Source organism: Jaculus jaculus, chromosome 16 (assembly GCF_020740685.1).
Source record: "Jaculus jaculus isolate mJacJac1 chromosome 16, mJacJac1.mat.Y.cur, whole genome shotgun sequence".
Classification (NCBI taxonomy): Eukaryota; Metazoa; Chordata; class Mammalia; order Rodentia; family Dipodidae; genus Jaculus; species Jaculus jaculus.
The window spans coordinates 5774373-5796787 of NC_059117.1; the positions used below are offsets into that span (position 1 = coordinate 5774373).

At 44.0% G+C, this 22415-nt stretch overlaps 1 protein-coding gene across 2 annotated transcripts in view; it reads left to right on the forward strand.

Moving 5' to 3' along the window:
* Hecw1 (HECT, C2 and WW domain containing E3 ubiquitin protein ligase 1) overlaps window positions 1–22415 on the forward strand; it is a 290938-nt gene that overhangs the window by 146239 nt on the left and 122284 nt on the right. For both annotated transcript variants that reach the window (XM_045136063.1, XM_045136062.1), the window contains 2 exons: window positions 1896–2003; window positions 19667–19761. In XM_045136063.1, coding sequence (XP_044991998.1) covers window positions 1896–2003; window positions 19667–19761 — 203 coding nt within the window. The remainder of the gene's footprint in view (window positions 1–1895; window positions 2004–19666; window positions 19762–22415) is intronic.

The window sequence follows — 22415 nt, forward strand, 5'->3', positions numbered from 1 at the left end:
TACAATACCTTAGTAGTCCAAACAGGGCTGTGAACACACACTGTGAATTGCAAAGACAGACAAAGTTTGCAAGGTGGTTTTCCAAAGGATACAAAGAGTTTCTCTTCATGGAGTAGAGACTTGCTTCGCTGTACCCCTCTTCTTTCAAAGAAGGAGCAGCCTCGGGGTGTGATCAGCAAATTCCAAGAGCATCGATCAGGCATCACAACTTAATTCTCCCTTGTGAGGCTAAAAGCTATTATTATCCTCCACTTCTTAGATGAAAGCTGTGTATGTGACTCAGTTGGAAAATGACACCAAAAGCCCCCCAGAGCTTTGTCCTATGGCTTTAGACTCAGCCTTTTCTGTGCTCCACAACTGCCAGTTTCTCAGTCCGGCCAGAGGCAGTATGTGAATGCCAGGGCATCATAAGAGGATAAAGCACAATCGTGATGCAGTGGCCTCTCTGCAGAGGTATAAAGCTCTAGGCCTATTTTCAGGAACTTTTTAAAAAGTATTTTATTTTTATTTATTTATTTAAGAGAGAGGGAGAGAGAGAGAAAGAGGGACAGAGAGAAAGAGAATGGGTGCATCAAGGCCTCCAGCCACTGCAAATGAACTCCAGATGCATGTGCTACCTTGTACATCTGGCTTAGGAGGGTCTTGGGGAGTTGAACCTGGGTCCTTTGCAGGCAAGTGCCTTAGCCACTAAGCCATGACTTTTATACAGGTTGTCTGACCAGCTCCTGTGATGAACTTAGGGCTCAAAACATGGTTTTCCTCACCGCCTCAACCACAGCTAGCTGAGACAATCAGTTTTTGGTGAGGTGGAAACTACATGGTTCCTGCAAAAGGGCAAGGCAAATTTAATATTTCTGTCTTCATACGGAAAGCCCAGGGTCTGGTAGGTATGAAGGAAGGGACAGCCAACTGGACCATCTAAGATTTATCCTCTCCAAGAATGCAGCATTCCACTCTGGGCACAGGTTTGAGAAAGGTTATCAGTGGATTGTAATGTGATGGGAAAAAACAACAGGAAGTAGAAGAACGTGGTCACCTGCCAGAGCCTCAGGGCCTCTCAGCGTCAGGCTGTGCAGCCCTTGACACCCTCCTCATCAGTCTTCATCGCCCACCTGTCTTCTCATCCTTCTTTACACACTCATCTTTACCTCCCATGGACGCTTCCCTTGTCCCAGAACCTTACTGTCCTCCTTCATATCTCATCACAAGTCACAGCAATGCGTTTCTTTCTTTCTTCCTAATTGTGTGAGTTTGTCATCTCTGTCATTTACACGCTTTAGTTCCCAAGCCACCATATTGGCTTTGCCTGTCGTCCCTGCACATTCCCAAGCCTCTTATACATGGTTGTATCTCACTTGCTGAGTGAGCAGACCAATGGAGGGATTCGTAAAGGATTGCACGGGTAAGATAATGGGTGAGTTTCACACATAAAAATGAGATCTAGGCTGGGAAAGATACGATATGGAGAGGAGTCCATGAGAGCTAAACCCCATATGGAAAGCTTCATTGGACATTTTCTCTGGGTTTCATCTTAAGTTACAAATAGGGATCAAATCAGAAGTGTTAGGAGGTTGACTTTTACATTGATATTTCACACAAGTAACAGCTATTCAAAAACAAATAAACGGCAAAGGCAGTGGTTGTGCATGATTATGTTCTATTTGTGGAGATATCTAAGAAGCCGCTAGATGATCATTTTCCAGGAGTGATGGGTGGGAAGAAGACGTCTTTATCCTAATGGTGTCTTACAATGTTCCCAGCCCTCTTTAGGATCCCGAATGCGTCTGTTTCCATCGTGGTGACAACACTGGCTGTATTCTTTGCTCTTTTTCTTCGGTTCCTCTAAAGATGCTGGTAACTTATGTGTTTCTCTGCTTTTCCTTCTGTACATATAGATGAAGTCTTGTCTGAAAACTTTCTGGACTATAAGAACCGTGGCGTCAACGGTTCTCATCGGGGGAAGATTGTCTGGAAGATCGATGCCAGCTCTTACTTTGTGGAACGTGAGTACCTTCACCATCGCTAAAGCTCAGCAGACATGTCTGATGCAGAATTTGGTGGCCTGGTTTTGTCACTCTGTTGCCTCTGCTTAGAGCACTGCTTCCACTGACAGAGCGGACACTTCAGACACAGAGGCAGATTTATGAGATCATTAAGAATATTTTCAGAAGCCGGGCGTGGTGGCGCATGCCTTTAATTCCAGCACTCGGGAGGCAGAGGTAGGTGGATCTCCATGAGTTCGAGGCCACCCTGAGACTACATGGTTAATTCCAGGTCAGCCTGCACCAGAGTGACCCTATCTTGAAAAACCAAAAAAAAAAAAAGAAAGAATATTTTCAGAAGTAAGCCTACAACAGCTCGGTAACTGCCATGCTTAGGGGAGAGAGCTACTCCTCAGTACAAAGGAAGGCTTTAGTCGTGTTCATAGCCTCTTTGAAGAACATCCCTTTTCTTTCCTCCCATGGAGATCACCCCCAGGCCAGCTCTGACTTCCCCATACTTGGGACCATGTCTTCTCAGCATTTATTAAACTGTCTTCCAGTTTTGCCTTTATTTGACCCACTCCTTCAAGGCTACTTGCCCATGGGCCTAGAAGATTGGAGATTTTCCAGATTGTCCTCTGGCTATTGGCTCTCATCACAACTCTATAGGATGTGAATTTACACTAGTCATGACAGCCTGTTTCTTTGATTGCTGATCTGCTAACATTTCTGGATATATAAGCTTAGTACTGTATATGCTATTGACATGTTTTCTAAAAATTTGTCTGTCCTCAGAAATAAATTATTTTCAGAATTATGGTAGGATTTCTTCCCTAGGTCCCCAGACTAACATATTCCCTATACAGAATCACACTGGATATCTGAAGAAATGCGCAGGCTACCATTAGTCGGTCAGGCTTTCTCAGTATGGCTGAGCATACCTGCACCCATCCTCCTTGAGCAGAAGTTGCTTCACCCGGCAGTGTGTCCAGACAGGTCACCAGTACGAGCACAAGCACAACCATGGGCAGGTGTCCAAGAGCCCTGCCAGAACCTTCTAGACCCTGTGAGTAAGCATAAGACAGCTGCCCGATCCTTGAAAAGCAAAGAGCAATTACAGCATTATGCTAGAAACCCTCCAGAAAAGTATAAGGAAATCATCCCACTCAGGCATACAGCAATACAGAAGACCATCTGGTTTCTTGTCAGAGATATGTTGGGTTATCCCAAAGAGGAGCAGTCTTAATAAGTGAATGGTCAAGATCTTTTGTTTTGTTTTGTTTTGTTTGTTTTTTTCAAGGTAGGGTCTCACTGTAGCCCAGGCTGACCTGGAATTCACTATGGAGTCTCAGGGTGGCCTCGAACTCATGGCAATCCTCCCACCTCTGCCTCCCGAGTGCTGGGATTAAAGGCGTGCGCCACCACGCCCAGCTCCAGGTCAAGATCTTATTACTCCAAACCTCAATATTCTAGAATTTTTACTTACTACACCAGTGAGGTAACACTCAGGCACACTTTCCTCTCACAGTTCTATGAGTGCTGGAGGCATCATGGGCACAGTGGGTTCTCAGATCTGGAGGAAGTATTGTCCCTGCCCACCATCACTTCTTGTTTTCTTTATAAGTTATGTACATACCTGGTGTGTAAACAGACATGTCGGTACCATCGTTATCCTTCTCCCTGTCCTTCCCCCTTCTGAAGGGACCCTCCTCCTTGGGGAATGTGTGTCGTGCATTGTGAGGGCAGCCATCAGCCGTGGGGAAGAGACAATGTCTCTGTGCATTATGTCCCAACTTGTGGCTCTAACCATCTTTCCATCCCCTCTTCCACAAATGGCCCTGAGCCGTGTTCCACCATCACTTTTGAATTATAAGAGCATATTGTCAGCTTCCTCTCATTGTAACAAACTCTCTGGAGGTTCTAGTCGGTGATGAGCCAGCTCAAGCACATGGGGCTATGAGGAGAAGGCATTACGTGACAGGGGACAGTGGTGACTGGAAACAGGTGGCTGATAAAACTGCTCTCATCGTGAGTCAGGGAACACAAGGGAGAAGAGAAGAGGCCAGTGACTCACTATTTCCCAAGCACCTCCCCGCTGTCAACAAGACACTTCTCCCTAAAGATGCTCTCAATAATGTCACACTGACTCCCAAGCCTGTACATGTGGACACCTGAGTGGTATTCAAGGACAAACTGCAGCAAGAGGGTGGTAAGCACGCCTCTGTAACACCTTCCACGAAGCACCAAAAAGAGAAGCTGGAACCTCTCTGGAGAGGGATTTGGTCACCACCCCTTGATAAGAGGAGCTTCTAGTGAACTTGGCTGGTGCGAAGGAAGAGCTGATCTTGAAACCAGGTGACCAGGGAAAACTCCTGCCAAGTCACCGAGGAACGGATGGGGGATATGACCATGTAGGTGAGGAAAAATGAATGAAAGTAATTGTTGGAAGGAAGCCTGGAGGCTGGGGAGATGGCTCAATGGCGAACAGTACTTGCCTACAAAGCCTACTGGCCAGGGTTCAACTCCCAGATTCTGTGTAAAGCTGGAAGCTCCCGGGGACGCAGGCAGCTGGAGTTTGTTTGCAGTGGCAACAGGTACTTGTGTGCCTGTCCTTTTTTCTCTCTTTCTCCCTCTCTCTCTTTCTGGTGGTTGGTACACTTTGGTTTTCTGGAACACCTCTGGTTTGAGCACTAAAGACCGTCGCCTCAGGCAGCCGCTCTGCCCAGGCACATAAGAGCGCAACAGGAAAAGCGCATTGATAAAGAGACCGAGGTAATAATGCCTTCTTTGCAAAGGTTGGCTTACAGTGGCTGAGAAGATAGTTGAGAAAAACAGAATCACATCAAGGTTTCCCAAGATCAGAATGGACTTGGTTATGATTATTGACTGAGGCAAGTTAGCCCCAGAAAAAAGAACTCTCATGTTATTCAGCACTTAGAATTTCAACTTATTGGCAAGGATGTTATATCCTATTTATTTATGCTGACAAAACTACCTTGAGATGGGCACCATCTTCACTACATCTGAGCAGAATGCTAGCTTGCCTGAGGTAGCAGGTGCTAGAGCTGGGATTCAAGCCCAGGTTTAGTTATCTGTAGTTATCAGCACCATGGAAGAGCCAAAGGTGACGAGAAGGTCGATTGGTGGCCTGTGGCCCAGGAGGAATCAGAAAAGGAACAAGATCCGGAGAGCAGCTGAGGAGTTGGCCTTTCCTGGAATGGAAGTATGGATGGTGGTAAGATGCAGAATGGGAAAGAAGAAATAGAAAGAAATGTGTTTCTGATGACAACTGTGCACCATCCCTTTTCCTAACAGGAAGAGATATAATAACACTGAAAAACTAAGAATGACTTTCACCTAAGCAGGTGTAGTAAACTTAAAACCATCGAAAAGAATAGATTTACTCCATCCTTTTCAAAGCATACTATACACAAAATGAATCTCAACAAGGGTTGGGCAGCCCTTTGTTTCTCCACTCGGTAAGTTTCAGTGGTGTAAGGGGGTAATATTATGCTGATTTTGACTACAACAAGATGACATAAGTAATAGCCATCTCTAAAGATCTATGAATCATAAAAAGCAGCAAGAGGCCAAGTTTGGGGCTGGAGAAATGGCTTAGTGGTTAAGGCTTTTGTCTGCAAAGCTAAAGGACCCAGGTTCAATTTTCCAGGACCCACGTAAGTCAGATGCACAAGGGGGCTCATGCATCTGGAGTTTGTTTGCAGTGGCTGGAGGACCTGGAGCACCCATTCTCAATCTCTCTCTCTCTCTCTCTCTCTCTCTCTCTCAAATAAATACAGAGAAGTTTTTAAAAAATGTTTTGTCTTGTTTTTTTAAAGAGGCCAAGTTTGGAAAATATGTATTTGGGGCAGATTGGAGACATTGACCTATCTAAGATCTGTGTCTGGACCTGCCACCAGGTGGGCAAGGCAGTGTCTAAAGGGCATGGCAAGCTGGTCACCACAGTGTCCAATTAGACAGACAGACACAGCAGATGGGAACAAAGAGGGCTGTGGTCACTGCAGGAAGGTGACCTGTGTTGTTCCCTGAAGATCTGTATGTAAGCTACAGAATGTGACTGTGGGCTGTGAAATGGATTTAATGTGACTCTTGAATAAAGCAGTATTAATAGTAATACCAGTAGCCAAACTTCTTGGAACTTTCTTAATGTGCCAGGCTGAGTGTGTTGTCCTACTTAATCCTGTGCAGATCGTAGATGGCAAGTATTATCTTCACCCGTAGAGACAAGGGGCTAGACACCCAGGAAGGGGACACAGTTGGTCCAGTATTCACTGTTACCAACAATCAACAGGGACCTGAACATGAGCTTAGGGAGTTTGCCTTCAGAGCCTGGTCATTGCCCACTACCACATTCTCACAACTAAGGTGGAGTTCAGTCTAAAATTCTGACCTAATTACTACTGGCAAGAACTCTAAAGTTCAAAAGTAGGAGTTACTCCTAAGGGATTTCTCTCCATAATACAATTAGCAAGGCATTAGATTAGAAACTTAGATAACGCTAACCTACCAAATCCATGGCCAGAAGATACAGTGATTATGTGGGGCAAATTTCTGTTATTGTACTAAGTCCTGGCATGGTTAACTTATAAAGAGGAAAGGTTTATTTTGACTCAAAGTTTTTGAGGTTTCTGTCCATGATGGGTTGGTTTTATTCCTTGATAACTAAGACAGCATACCACAGAAAAAGCATGTTGAGGAGGAGGCCAATTCACCATAGAGCAAGTGTTAAAGGAAGATAAAGAGGAAGAGGCAGGATCCTGACATCTACTTCAAGGATACTTCCTGAATGAGCAGAAGGCTCTTCACCAGATTCACCCCTTAAAATGTAAACCCGATGCCAGCTATGGTTGGAGACCAAGCCTTTAACACATGGGCCTATGGGAGACACTTATGCATGCCACAATAATGATAACAATAAACTTTAAAGAAATATTTTTATTTTATTTATGAGCAGATAGAGAGATAGAAGGAAGAGAGAGAGAGAGAGAATGGGCATGCCAGGGCCTCTAGCCACTTCAAAAGAACTCTAGACACATGTGCCACTTTGTGCATCTGGCTTATGTGGGTACTGGTGAATCAAACCTGGGTCCTCAGGTTTTGCAGGCAAGCACCTTAACCACTGTGCAATCCCTCCTGACCAAAAATAAATTTAATACCAAAACATGCTCTCACCAGAAACTAAAGCCCCAGTCCCTTGACATGAGACCATCTAGCCTCCAGAACTGGGAGATGAATGCTGTTGTTCAAGCCACCCAGCCTGTAATGGTTTGTGTAGCAGGCCCTGTGACGTAGACACTCCCAAAGCAAATTGTTGCAAGATTTGGACTCTAAAGAAGATGCGTCTTGTCCTCCCAGGGTTTTCCACGGGGAAGGCCATCTCCGGGTGTTAGCTAAGCTCCTCCTCTGCCATCTGGTGGAATTTCCATCAGCTCAGCCCCTGAAACACCCTCCCCCTTACTCCCCTGGGGATTTCACTTGTATACAGAGCTCCAAGACCCAGGAGGAGAAGTAAAAGGGTGATGGGACCTTCTGCTGCCACCAGCTGAAGGTGGGCGTGGAGGCTGAGGTACACAGACGTGAAGGGGACCTGGAGGCGATGAGTGAAGGCTGAGCCAGGGCAATGCATCCAGCTCAAAATGCTTGTCCCAAAGGCCAGTAATTTTAGCAAATTCAAAAACTATTTTATTTTCCACAAAACCCTTCCTTAGTGGACCACAACATTATTATTAGAGAGAAGACCCTTGTTGCAAAGGGACCCAAACATTTAGTTACTATGTCTTAGATCTGAATCCACTGGGACCATCCAACATGCAGCATGCCAGATGGCCTTGAATCCTTACAGGTGTTGAAGTTACCATGCCCAAAGTGCCCACTGTGGTGGGTGAGCTTTTCCAAGGCCCAAACCAGCAGGCTTGAATGTTCCTTGCCAGAAATCTCGCAGAAAACTCTTCAGACTCACCTGCAGCAGACTAACTTAGTTCTGGCTGAGCAGCAAGTTGCTGAGGAAGCATCAGATATCTCCCGAAGTCCAAGGGAAAAGTGATCAGGGGCATCGGCACCTTGACAAGGAAAGGGGGCTGGGGAGATAGAGAAGCCTTGTCCAGGAATCCCTTCCCTGCCATGCATCTGCTGTGCAGCCTGCTGGGCAGTACCAGCAGCCCAGTCACAATGTTAAAAGGCGGAGCTCTGTGTTACGCACCTCCAGGATCGCCATTGGCCTAGACTTCTCAGTGGGCTCTGATAGTGACCACAATTCAGAAATGGCACCTTGACCTGTGTTACCACCAGAACACCTGCAGTGGCTGTGACGTAGCCAGGGAGCCAGAGAGCCACTGAGCTTCCTCGTCTCTTGAATAATCACAGAGTTGAGCTCCACTCAGCTTTACCAGTTCAAAGTAGACACTGGAGGAAGGGCTCTCATTCTCGGTTTCCCTTTGATGTAGTAATTGCTGCTTGCTGTAACAAAATACCTGACAAAAGCCGCTTGAGGAAGGAAGGGTTGATTGTAGCTGACAGTTTGAGGGGATAAAGTCCATTGTGACGGGGAAGGCACGACACAGGGAGCATGAGCCGACTGCAGCAGTAGCCGCCCGGTCATGGGGCAACTGGCCACACTGGGTCCACAAGCAGAAAGCAGGCAGAGATGCCCAAGCCTTCTCGTCTCTTCCTCTGTATTGAGTTCAGAACCCCAGCCCACGAGACATTGCCACCCATGTCCAGAGAGGGTCTTTCTTCCTCAGTTAGAGCTCTCTGCAGATACCTTTATAGACACAATCAGAGGTGTATCTTCTAGGTGATCCTAGATCCAGTCAAGTTGACAGTGATAGTAATCATATCAGAAGGCAATGCTCAAAGCCTCCTCCTCCTAATAAACCCTTCATTTAAAAGGTCACATTGAGAATTCTTGTCCCATACACACACGCACACTTTTGTCTCCAAGTTTTCTTGTTCTTGGCAGTGCTAATCTGGGGAAATGGGTTAAGAAGCATGAAGCTCTCTGGAACACCCTCGAGCAGGTCAAGACCTGGCTGTAGAGATTGAAGTCAGCATAGTGTGTGGGGAAGGGTCTCCGTATGATTCTTCTCTTTGAATGCCCGTAACTGCTCCTTCTACTTTCTGGAGTTCACCCGTCACTGGAGTCCATAAGTCCAGGAAACTCAGTCTTCTACCATCTGAGCACTGAAGACTCCTCCTCTTGGAATAAAAGTCAGGGACTGATTCTAGTAATACAGACTTAAAGACTTCTAACGCAGACAGAACGAAATGTGGTGGGTGGTGTTAGCTCCATTCCTGTTTTGCCCTGAGGGGGGAAGAAAAAACTGCTGTATTATCCACACCTGATTTGCATGTTCAGAGGAGGCAGAGAGGATTCAGCTGGCTGTGGCCAGGGTGGGGGGAGCGTATTTCATGGCTATGTGAGGGCTATTCTTAATTCCTATACTCATTACTTATGCCTTCGCCCTTACCAGGGATTGTTGTACTTTCAAAATGTTCTATTTATTTAATTGTGTGTGTGTGTGTGTGTGTGTGTGTGTGTGTGTGTGTGTGTGTGTGTGTGTTGGGGAAGGAGTAGCTCTAGAGTCTCTTGCCACTGCAAATACCTGAAGTTTGCACGACTTTTTCATCCAGCTTTATAGGTGATGTGGGAATTGAACCTGGGCCAGCAGGTTTTGTAAGCAAGCGCTTTTAACTGCTGAGCCATCTTCCAGAACCCAGAATTTTGTATTTTCAAGTATAGCTTTTGCAAAGACCCTGCTTTTGTTTATACTATCTTCTATATGCTTGATTTCAGTTTATTTTTGTGTTTTGTTATTTCCTTCCTTTTGCTCCCCTTGGTCATCCTTTTTTGCTGCTCTTTGTCTAATTTCCCAAGGTCACTGCTCAGCTGACTGGTTCTCGCCATTCTTCTGTAATACATGCAGTAAAATGTAAATGTTCCTCTGAGTGGTTCTTGTACTTTATTTTGATAAAAATCCTACTGAAATCCCCACACAGACTTAGGAAAGTACACATACTAGAACGAACGCAAGCTTTATGAACTTCCGGAAAGCAAACTCTTTCATGTAAGCAGCAGTCGAAGCCAGGATGTTTTAACCCATTTGGTTCTCGTCACGCTGTGGCACTTGCGCTGCCGCCTGGACCGGCTGCCCGAGAGCCCATCGCGCGTGCTGTCAGCGCCAGGCCCGGGCTGTCCCCTGAAAGCGTCCCAAACGACCTCATGAGATGCATGGGATTCTTAGTTGTTGCTTTCTTCGGAATGCCATTTCTTCATCTTCTGAAAAGTCAAAGTTAGTGCTTTGGTCATTCTTTGACAGACAGTGACACCCCCCCCCATACACACCCCTTCTGATACATTTAAGCCTTCTCTGTGTGTCTTTTAATTTCAGAAGAACAGAACAAAGATGATGTGTTTGGAAGTGATTTTTGTTTGGATCCTGAAACTTCACCAATAAACTGTTATTGTCTTTGGAGTTCCATCAACACATCATTCCACTGTGTCCATATGTCCTTCGTTCTCACCTCTGTTTTCCACCTGATTCCCTCTTACTCCTTTCAGCGTGGAGATTTTCTGTTCACTCATCTTCCATTGGCTAACTTTCCTTTGATTGCTAAATACGTGTAGAGGGTTTAATTTCAGCTATTGTATTTTCAAATAATTAAATCATTGTTTGATTATGTTCTTTCTAATATTTTATTTATTTATTTATTTATTTATTTATTTATTTATTTAAGAGAGAAGGAGAAAAAGAGGCAGAGAGAACGGGACAATGGGGGAGAGAGAGAGAGAATGAGAGGGAGAGAGAAAATGGGTATGCCAGGGTTCCAGCCACTACCAACAACTTCCCAATGCATGCACCACCTTGTGCATTGTCTTTCATAGGTACTGGGGAATCAAACCTGGGTCCTTAGGCTTTGCAAACAAGTATCTTAACCACCAAGCCATCTTCTCAGTGCTCATTTGAATATTTTCTATTGGTTCTTTTTTCAAAATTTACATTCATATTCTATATCAATAAATCATGGTTTTAACTGATGACTCTATCACGATCCTAGTCCCATTTTCTCTCTTGCTTTTGTATCTTCTCAACATCAAGACATGAAAACTTTTGCCCCCACTTTTCAGGTGTTTTCATGATGATAACTTTGGTCACTTGCTCTCAAAGCCCTCAAAGAATGTGGCAAACACCCGGGGAAACCAACTCTGTGTCGGTATCTTCACTGCATCGTGCCATCCCTATGTTGTAGTCATCTTCTCATGGCGGGGACAAAGCACCCAACCTTAAGCTGCTGATAGATGAAAAGAACTTATTTTGGCGAACAGTCTCAGAGGGAAGCTTCATGGTGGCAGGGGAGAGCACGCAGCTCAGAGGCAGAACATCACCTCCGCTACAGCAGGAGGAGAGCAAGAGCAAGACAGTGAGCCCAAGTCTAGCGACTCACTGTAGCACCCTCCAACCCGCCCCAACACACACCCCTCCTCTGGCACGCTCCAACATTAACACGGGTTTGTTCCTCCATTCTAAACAGAAAGTCACATGATATATCATTTTTCATGCAAGAAAAAAATCAGTTATTGCAATTATTCTGAAAGAAGTTATTACTAACCATTGTTCTTTCATGTATTCAGATAGCTCAAAATTTAGCTCTTAGAGAAATGTAACTATCAAAATGTGAATTTTTGTCTGTTAGGCAGATATGAGATATATAAAGATTTATTCAAAATGTGTGGCTTATCTTTCCAGTTCAATTAGATGTAAATTATGTAGCCCCTAATCCAGCATTCCAAGTCTTAAAACTTTAAGCCAAATCATATGATACTCTTATGAAATTAGTACCATCAATATGATATAGTGTAGCTAGATTATTTTTCCTGTTAGATTAATATATTACTTCAATAATGATTTCACTACAAGTATATCAAGTAACAAGTCACAGTAGATGCAGTTTTGTTATTGTTCTCATATAAATAGATATGGATTTTAAAATTATGTCTAGTCTTCTTTTAAGTGAGTTTCAAAAAGGAAGTTGTTCAAGTTAAATGTGGCAAAAAAGGAAACCCTTTCACCCTGGTATGACCCAAAGCAGTGCCCAGGCATGGGAAGCTTTTGAACTCCAGCTTAAGGAAACTTCACAGGCAAGGTTATGGAGGCTGGACAGGAAAGAAAGACACCATCCCCGCTATCCCTAGCAAGGATAGGTCCCCAGGGACCTCACTTGCTCCAAGTAAACTCCTCTCTTCAAGGTTCCACTACCTCTCAGTAGTATGAAGGTGGGATCAAACCTTTAACACATGGGCCCATGGGGTCTGTTTAAGATCCAAATAACAAATGACTCCTTGACAGAACTTAACTCCACTTATACAAACTTATTTGGAAGAACTTAACTTTCTTTTCTATTTTATTTTTATTATTTACAAGCAGAGAAAGAGAGAGAGAGAGAAAGAGAGGATGGGTGTTCCAGGGCCTCTTGCCACTGCAAACAAACTCCAGAAGCATATGCCACTTTGTGCATTTGGCTTTACTTGAGTACTAGGAAATCAAACCCAGACCATCAGGCTTTACAAGCAAGAAATTTTAACCACTGAGCCATAACCCCAGTTGATCATTGCTTTTGCCGTAATCAAGTCACATCTTATGGTGGAAAGATGGTTTAGCAGTTAAGGCATTTGTCTGCAAAGACTAAGGACCTAGGTTTGATTCCCTGGTACCCATGTAAGCCAGATGCATAAGGTGGTGCATGCAACTGGAATTTCTTTGTAGTGGCTGGAGGCCCTGGCCTGCCCATTCTCTCTCTCTCTCTCTATCTGATTCTTCCTCTCCCCCCTGCCCCATCTCTCAAGTAAATAAAGAAATAAAATATTTTAACAAGTTTCATCTGGGTACTGGAATGTGGCTCAGTGGTAAAGTGCTTGCCTAGCATGGATGCACCATAAATTCAATTCCCAACACCTCACATCTATTCTCAGAGCAATTTCCCAAATCCAGTTAATTCCTACTCTATCATTAACAATATAGATAAAGGGTTGGGTAGATGGCTTAGTGGTTAAGGCACTTGCCTGTGAAGCCTAAGGACCCATGTTCTACTCTCCAAATCCCTCATTAGCCAGATGCACAAAGGTGAGGCAAGCCCAAAATCACACATGCCTACTAGGTGGCACAAGTATTTGGAATTCAATTTCAGTGGCTGAGGTCCTAGAATGCCAATTCTCTCTGTCTCTCTCTTTTTCTCACTCTCTAAAAATAAAATTATATATATATATATATATATATATATATATATATATATATATATATATATGTATATGTGTGTGTGTGTGTGTGTGTGTGTGTGTGTGTGTGTGTGTGTATATATATATATATATAGAGAGAGAGAGAGAGAGAGAGAATGTAGGACAAACTGGATGATCTTAAGGTATTGCCATTAAAATTATACCTCCAAAAAGGGCTACTTTTTTATTTCCTTTGCTGAATTTCCTTCCCACTCAATTCTATTTGTATTTTATCCCAATGCATCTAGTGTTTTTAAGCACTTTAAAATATCCTCCATACTCCTCCTAGATAGCTATTAAAGCTGATTTCTTAGCAGGGATTATAGCTTCTTGCATTAAAGTTTCTTTCCACATATTTTAATATTATATAATATTATTTACTTATTTGCAAGCAGAGGGGGAGAGAGAAAGAGGGAGAATGGGAGTTCCAGCGCTTCTCACCACTGGGAATGAATTCCAGAAGCATGCAGCACCTTGTTCATCTGGGTTTATGTGGATGCCAAGGAACGTAACCCACGTTATCAGGATTTGTGCACAGGTGTCTTTAACCACTGAGTTATCTCTCCATTCCTTTCCCATATTTTGACAGTACTGCTTATATCTGCCTCATATCCATTTTAAAATGACTATCAGTAGACTAAAGTTCATTATTTTTGTTGGACAATGTTGTACATAGATAATGGAATTATTTTCTTCACAAATAACTTAGTGGTGGAAAGCATAGCTATACTGTGTTAACCCAAGTCTTTTTGATTTTTTTTTGAGAGAGAGATAGAGCTAGAGACAGAGAGAAAGAGAGAATGGGTGCACTAGGGCCTCCAGCCACTGCAAATGAACTCCAGATGCATGCACACCCCTGTGCAGCTGGCTTACATGGGTCCTGGGGAATCGAACCGAGGTTGTTAGGCTTCATAGACAAACATGTTAACCACTAAGCAATTTTCCCAGCCCTCTTTTTTTTTTTTAATTTTATTTATTTATTTGAGAGCGACAGACACAGAGAGAAAGACAGATAGAGGGAGAGAGAGAATGGGCGCGCCAGGGCTTCCAGCCTCTGCAAACGAACTCCAGACGCATGTGCCCCCTTGTGCATCTGGCTAACGTGGGACCTGGGGAACCGAGCCTCGAACCGGGGTCCTTAGGCTTCACAGGCAAGCGCTTAACCACTAAGCCATCTTTCCAGCCCCCAGCCCTCTTTTTGATTCTTTAATTTGGATCACATTTTAACTCTAAGTACTGACTATGTGGTAGATTGAGTGAAATGTCCACCAGAGCCTCGTGTGTTTTGAATAATTAGCCCCCAGTTGGTTTGGGAAGACTGTGGAGCCTTTAGGCAGTGGAGTGTTGCTGGAAGAGGTGTGTTTCTGGGCGTTGTTGGGCTTCTGTTTAATAGAGCCCAGCTCCAGGCTCAGTACTTAGTCTGCTTCCTTCCCACTTGGGCCTGCCATATTCTCCTCGCCATAAAGAAAACAACCCTTGAAACTGTAAGCCTGAGTGAAGTGAACCCTTTCCTTCCACCAGCTGCTCTGGCCAGGTGTTCTGTCCCAGCAGTGAGACAGAAGTGGCTACAGACTCTTTCTGCAGTGCAGGTACTGTTACACATGGGCAACACAATGCTCAGGCAGTAATAAGGGACAGCCACATTAGTCTAAAGGAGCGTTTTTATTAGCTGCACAATTCTATACTGGTAGTGTCTTTCTGTCACTGACTTTGACACTGTCATCCCTGTCTCTCATTATTACCACTTATGCTGAAAGTCTTGTTCCTTTGAAAGTGGTGAAGTGTTTCCTTCACCAGCTTGTGATTTTTTTCCCCTTCTTTTGGATGTGATGGCCTATTACATTGATCTTTGAGGTTTGGGGGGGGGGGTTAACCCAAAGCTCAATGCCCTTCTTATTTCTGTAGCATTGTTAGATTTAGTACCACGTCATTCTCTTTTTGATTCCAGCTACACACGGGTTAGACCGTCTCAAACACCCCATGCATTTCTTAGGCTTTCTGGGTTTTTCCATCCTTAGACCTCTTCATCCTGCCCTCTTTTAAACCTGTGTCATAGTTTCCTAATCTTTTCTTTATAGTGTTTAATCTTCTGTTAAATCCATCCAAGTTCACTATTTCAAAATCATAGATATTTTCCAGGGTTTGCAAATTTAATTTTTTTTTGTAGACTTCATTCTTTGTCCTCTGTCTTGTGTTATTTTTCTTGAATGTTTGGTTGCTCGTTAAAACTTTCATCTGTAACTCCAGAAGCCCTGTGCATTTGCTTAATGGACTGCTATTTCTTTCTTTTTTGGCTTTTTTCTTTTTTTAATCACATGAAAAACTACCCCAAATCTGAGTTCTGCGTGAATGCTGCATTGGGTAGCTACACGGGCAATTCACCTGCTGTGGTCTATTGCCTCTTTTTCCTTTTTTATTTAATCTATGGCTTCTGGGAGCAGCATTATCCTCACATGCAGAGTACTTCTGTTCAAACTCTTTAAAAAAATCATATGTATGTATATTAAAATAAAAATGTTTTAAAAATAAGGTCCTCTTTCAACACCCTTCTCCTTCCATTAACCTCTTCCTTATTTATTACTATTCCCTATTTCTTTGGTATTGTTTTTGCATTGATTCATCTCTGTTTTTTATATTCATATTTCTTTATTTGCAAGGAGAGAGAGATAATGGGCAAACCAGGGCCTCTTGCTACTGAATAATGAACACCAGCCAAATGTGCTATTTTGTGCATCTGGCTTTACTGGGTACTGGGGAATCAAACTCTGGTCTGTAAGCTTTACAAGCAAGTGTCTATAACTGCTGGGCAATCTCCCCAGCCCCACTGATTTATCTCTGTATATGCTTGGTCAGTTTTAATTGAGAATAATACACTGCACATGAAAAATTGTGGAAATAAGTTGAGGCTTATAATGATGTTATCTTCCTCCTGAGATGATTCACAGATGTGTTCTGGCAATCTAGACTAACCTCAATTGAATTTCAACACTTGAAATAACTTGGAGGGCTGGGAATAGTTATCTGTAGTAAATCTGTTCAGCTATTTATGGGTCCAGCTTACGTCATGAAGTATTCATCAGAGCCCTGCTCCTTGGTCGGGCCTGCATTCTTTTGTCGTACCCACTTAGCTCTGCAAATCTGCCAAAGCTCTTTGTAGCTTTCTGTCCTCTGAGAAGCTTTTCCTCCTCTTTGGCCGCTAAGCTGGTGAACCAGTGGCCTTCTCAGTTCTGGTACAAAACACTTGACAAAAATCAGCTCAGCAGAGAAGTGTTTGCTTCAGCTTACAGCTCCAGTTATAGTCCCTCATGGTGGGGAAGGCACTGATAGGGGACTGGTCACAGGAGCACGGTGAGGAAGCAGAGAGTGGGGACTGCTTCTGCTCAGCCAGTTCTCTCCTCCTTACACAGCCCAGGCCCCCAGCCCACGGACTGATGCCACCCACCACAGTGGATGTAGAGCCCCCAGCTCAATTAACCTCTCAAGAGAATCCCTCACAGGCGATACCAGGGCCTTAGACAGAGTACTTGAAACACCCACCAACACTCTCAGATTCCGTAGCCTTTGAACCTTAGATATTTTTTTCTTAGGTAGAGCAAAAACTGTTAACTGTAAATTTCTTTACATTTGAACCAGTTCAAAAGTCATATACTATCAGTTTATAAGAAATATGTGTTCTCTAGGAAGAATCATGACCCACCAGGACACTGTCTATTACGGACTAATGTTGGCAGGGTCAGGCAAATGAAACCAGTATAGTTATACTGCTTAATGACTGGAATTGTTCTGAAAAATGTGCGGTTCCATTTCATTGTATGAAATACATAGATTAAGCTTATATAACCGAGATGGCTACAGCATCACTAGATGAAATAAACTTCTGCAATCATGCTTGTATATGTGATCCACAGCATTGACTTATGTCATTATAGATGCATGACTATAGTTCTTTAATCATTTTCAACAAATATGGTAGAAGACTCCCATGTTACACAGCACTAGGAACATAAATATAAATAGTACTCAGTCCCTCACCTGGAAAAGCTCAGGTTCAAGCTAATTAAACAGACCAAATTAATATAACTGTCACCAAAGTAAATACAAAGTAGAATGCAATTTTGTAGAACAAAGTGATCTTAAAGCCAGAAAACAAATAATTTATGTATTATTTTATTATTTTTAACATCTATCAATAGCTTCCTCTCACACTCCACATTATAATAAGAAATTTTAAATAGTGCATTATCCCTTTTAATTTTGAATATGAAATCATTTTAAACTATAATACGCAAATTTAACTGGCTCCACAGTTAAAAGTACTTGTTTGAAAAACCTTCCTTCATGAGTTCAATTCCCAGCCACCCACATGAAACCAGATGCAAAAAGTGGCACAAGTGTCTGGCATTCACTTGCAGGGGTAAGAGCCCATGCACATACAAATAAGTAAATAAAGTTAAAATACTTGTCTACAAACAAACAATTTTTGCTTCTCAGAAGGAGAATATCACACTTCAAACGTTTCTATAAATTCTTGGCTCGAAAAAGGCGCATATTAATGTTCAATAGGATTTGACACAATATTGTGTGCAATTACCCCAATCTTTTTGGTCAAAGGCGTTAAAATAGTTATCTTCTTTGAATGAAAAGTTAGTAGTGACTGTTGATCATTCTGTCATCCCCAAGTTTATTCAGTGTAGCTAACCATGATGTGAGGTCACTTGTCCCAACATGCTAACGCCCCTGGCACCGATGGACAGCATGCTGCGCTCAGCTGCACTGGCTCACTGCGATTGACCAGCTGGATGGGCCACCGTGACATCCGGGGCTTTCTATAAACACTGGCCCATGAGAAACCTGCCTCTTCAGTTGAGACAGTATTGGATCTAGGTCTGTAGACTTAAAATGGGACAATTTGGAGGTAACGTAGAGAATACATATATATTGGAAAGGTTACTGGCAATTGTCCAAGGGAACACATTTGAACTTGAAAAGCAGTTTTCAAGAGGTTTTTCATTCCCAAGGACAATCCCAAATTTCCAAAAATAGGAGAATGGTCATGAACTACAAGTCTCCTCAGTTGCTCAAAGTAGAGGTTTCTCATATTGTCTGAAACAACATTAACATAATATACCGAAATATAGTTTGGCAAATTTTCCAAACTTACAAAGAATTTTTTTTAATTAAGTTGAATCTCTGTATATTGAGTGTTGGTCCCATCATTCCCCTCCTCCGTGTCCCCACTCCACTGAGGGCCCCCCCTTAGTGGCGATTGCTGGTATTCCCCATGGGGTTGTGGGTTATGCATTGGGAGAGCAGCAGTCAGTCACGGGGTGGGGGAGAAATGCCTCTGGCTATTCCCTCCCACCCTCTGCTTCTTACAACCTTTCTGCCTCCTCTTCTGCAAAACTCCCTGAGCCTTGGCGGGTGTGTTTTAGGTCTCCTTTAGGGTTGAGCTCTCCGCAGCTTCTGGATTTCTGCCTTGGTGCATGCTGAGTGTCCTCAGTGTCTCCATCGCCATGCGCAGGTTGTCAGGCTCGCCTTGGTGGCAGCATTCTCGCTCATCTCGCCAACTCCTTTAACAAAAAAATCCTGTAAATAATGAGCTGGAAAAGCAGGTCACCAGGAAATGAACTAAAGTCAGGTTATCTGCAGGTTTTCTCCACTGCAGACCCAAATGTCTGAAATCATCTCCTCACCGTCACTGATTTCTACTGACCATGCAATTGGACTCAGCAGTTTCATTTGCTTAAACATAATATTAGTTACATGTTTTCATTAGTTCTATTTTGCATACAGGGAACCTGTGGTACAGGGAGATTCAGGACTTGCTTATTGCCTCAGATTGTAAATAGAGGAACTGAAATTCAAACACAGGCAGTGGGAGTTCCCAAAGCCATGCCTTTTCTACCTACGGTCTATAGAACTCTGAAGGAAAACAGATTATGATACAAATAGTTAATCATTGATGTGTATAGTTTAGAAACCACATTTCCCACCCAAGTGGTTCAATAGCTTCTGTCTTCATTAAATTATTAATATATTAATTGAAATTAATTTAATAGTAGGAAATTATAAATAGGCTTCAAACTGCTTAAATATGTTAAAAGAAAGGGTTTACTGTAATAACTTCCATTGGGATAGATTGGATGCTGAGATGTCTAAGTAATGGATTTATCTAACTTGCATACAAAAATGCTAAGGCCCAGTTGTTCAGGACGTATATTTAGAAGGTCAGGCCTGTCCATGAGGACACACACCTACGCCGTCATTGCTAAGTGCAGCCTGGCTGGTTCCGGGGTGGAATTGGATTGCACTTGCTGGAGATATCCCCCCAGGCCACGGCCATCTCTTCCTGGACTATACCCCATTGCTTAGTTCCATTTTGTTTGTCTTTCAGCTGAAACTAAGATCTGCTTCAAATACTACCATGGAGTGAGTGGAGCCCTGCGAGCCACCACCCCCAGCGTCACAGTCAAAAACTCCGCAGCTCCCGTAAGTCTCTGTGCCTCCCCAGCCACACGGTTCTGTGCCTGTTTTGGTTCCACATATGAATTCTCTCCTGTGAAGCCAAACTTAAATTGTGACATTGCTGGTTGTATTCACAACAGCCCATGCTGTTACTGTACCCATAGCACCTCTACTGGCATTGTGACAGTGAGACGCACCAGACCCCAAGTGAGTGGCAATGTTGGTGGCAGTTCTCCCCCGGCAGCCTGTGCAGCACTTTTTGGCACTATGAAAGCCAGCCAGGAGGAAGGGAGCCTTGAGGCCACTGCAGCTTGATATTGCTCCATGTCCTGCAACCAGAGCAGGCATTCACTTGCTTTCAGGTGTGCGGGCCGACCTCTGTCTGCGTGGTCTTTCTCTGTCTCTTCTTGCTGACTTCAGCACTTCACAGTGTTGACTTGCACGCTGGCCTAAATCACTTGGATCTGCCAAAGCTGTTCCTATCTCGTAAAGGTCCATCCCACCATGAGCTACGCAAGACCACTAAGGCCTCAAGCCAGTCCTGAGGTCCATGCAGAATTAGCTCCTTTGGGGGCTGGAGAGATGGCTTTGTGGTTAAGGCAATTGCCTGCAAAGCCTCAGGACCCAGGTTCAATTCTCCAGGTCCCAGGTAAGCCCGATGCACAATATGGTGCATGCATCTCGAGTTTGTTTGCAGTGGCTAGAGGCCCTGATACACCCATACTGTCTCTCTTTTCTCTCCCTCTCTTTGTAATAAATAAATTAAAATTAAAATTAAAAGGAATTAGCTCCTTTCTTAGCTCTCTGATGATCACAGTCCAGTCTGCTCTGGTGACCTGGACACCAAACGTGCCCAGTCCCTCGGTGGTACTTTTCCCTTCCTCTAGTGTTTGTCTGCCCCTTATAGTCACAGGACCACAGCCTGCAATAACCAAAGGTCCCGAGTGGCTAGCGTGAGCCAGTTCTTCCGTGACTCTCTTCCCTCTTGTGTCCTTTGTCTCAAGGGGTTTTAGGAGTTGCGTTCCTCAGTTTCTCTACTTCCACAGCACTCAGACTGACCCCCTCGGCCCCTCAGTCAAGAGAGCTGCATCCACCTAAACTAGAAAGCCCTCTGTTTGTCTCCAGGATCTTTACTGATAACCTCTTAAGTGTTCCATGCACTAATGATGCAGGATTTAGGGTTCAGGGAGGTATTTCATGCACCTGTGAACCACAACTTTGGGTCCTTATCTAATTTTAGAAAAGAATTTTAAGACAATGGTCTCACCAGGCGTGGTGGCACACGCCTTTAATCCCAGCACTCGGGAGGCAGAGGCAGGAGGATCACCAAGAGTTTGAGGCCACCCTGAGACTGCATAGTGAATTCCAGGTCAGCCTGAGCTAGAGTGAGACCCTACTTTGGAAAAAATAAAATAAAATTAAAATAAAATAAGTAAAAGGTCTCCAAGAAGGGTGCATTTTGAATTGTGAGGTTTATTTTAGGGAAGATTAGTATCTAAGGGAGAGGGGAGAAAGGAACAGTACAGAATCTCCAGAAGAGGAGCTGATGCAAAGGAGACACACACACACACAAACACACACACACACACACACACACACACACACACACACACACACACACGTGGAAGGCAGCTGTGGGATCTGCATCCAAAGCTTCATGGGAAGCCATGCATGCAAGTGCATGCCCTTCGCCTTCGCGTGGAAGAAAACCAAGAGACTGGACAGCCAAGGGCTACAATCTTGGAGAAAAACCATACAGGTAGCAAAGCGAGAAAGCATCCAGAAAGAAAATACGTGTATGATGCAAACAGGAAAATGCCCAGGCAAGGAAGTGGCCCCCACCTTCTTCTTGAGACAAAGGTTGCAGGAGAGAAGCCAGGACAAGAGAGATGGCACATGTGGCAGGCCATTCACATGGGCCAGGCTGAGCCCTGCCATTGGACTCGGTGTTGAAGGAGAGACCTAATTGGTTCCTAGACTCAAGAGGCTGAGCTAAGGAAGAAGCCAGAAGCTGCTTTCCAGGAAGTGTTTCTTGTAGCCATCTTGGATGAGACCAGATCAGAGGTGGGTTTTAGTACTTCCAGGGCAGGCAAGGTAGCATCTCCTTGTTTTCCTTTGGTCTTGTCCGTGGATCCCTACCTATAAAAAGTTATCTTTCTCCCGTTTCCCCTTCACTACCATACATCCTGGGTTAGGATGCGGTACATACTTCAGAGCAAACTTTGTTGTGGAAACATTTGTGTGTGAAACATTCACAGTGAAACTGCTAGAGCCACGTGTGAGGCCGCAGTCATAACAGCCACCCGTCAGAAGGCTGAAGAGCAAACTGAATGTGTCCAGCCAGAGAAGACCAATCCTCTACTGGCAATGCTGTATCCTCGGGTTCTCTTGGATGACACTAGCCTGGCCGAGGCATGATGCCATTCTCTCAGTCAACGAGCCTCAGGGTCTGGGTGTTTGCAGCCCCTTTCTCAGCCTCAGACACTCATCTATCTGCAACTCATCTCAACACGTCAGGATGCCAGACCTCCCCAAGAGCGAAGACTCTTTTATCATCGCTGCTGCCACATGGCATCTTCATGCCCAGCCTGGTTCTCAGGTAGAAACAAGGTCAGTGACAGCCCAGTGTGCAGGTAGAATCTCATGGAGCTTTAAATGTTTCCTCTGAATTTGATACT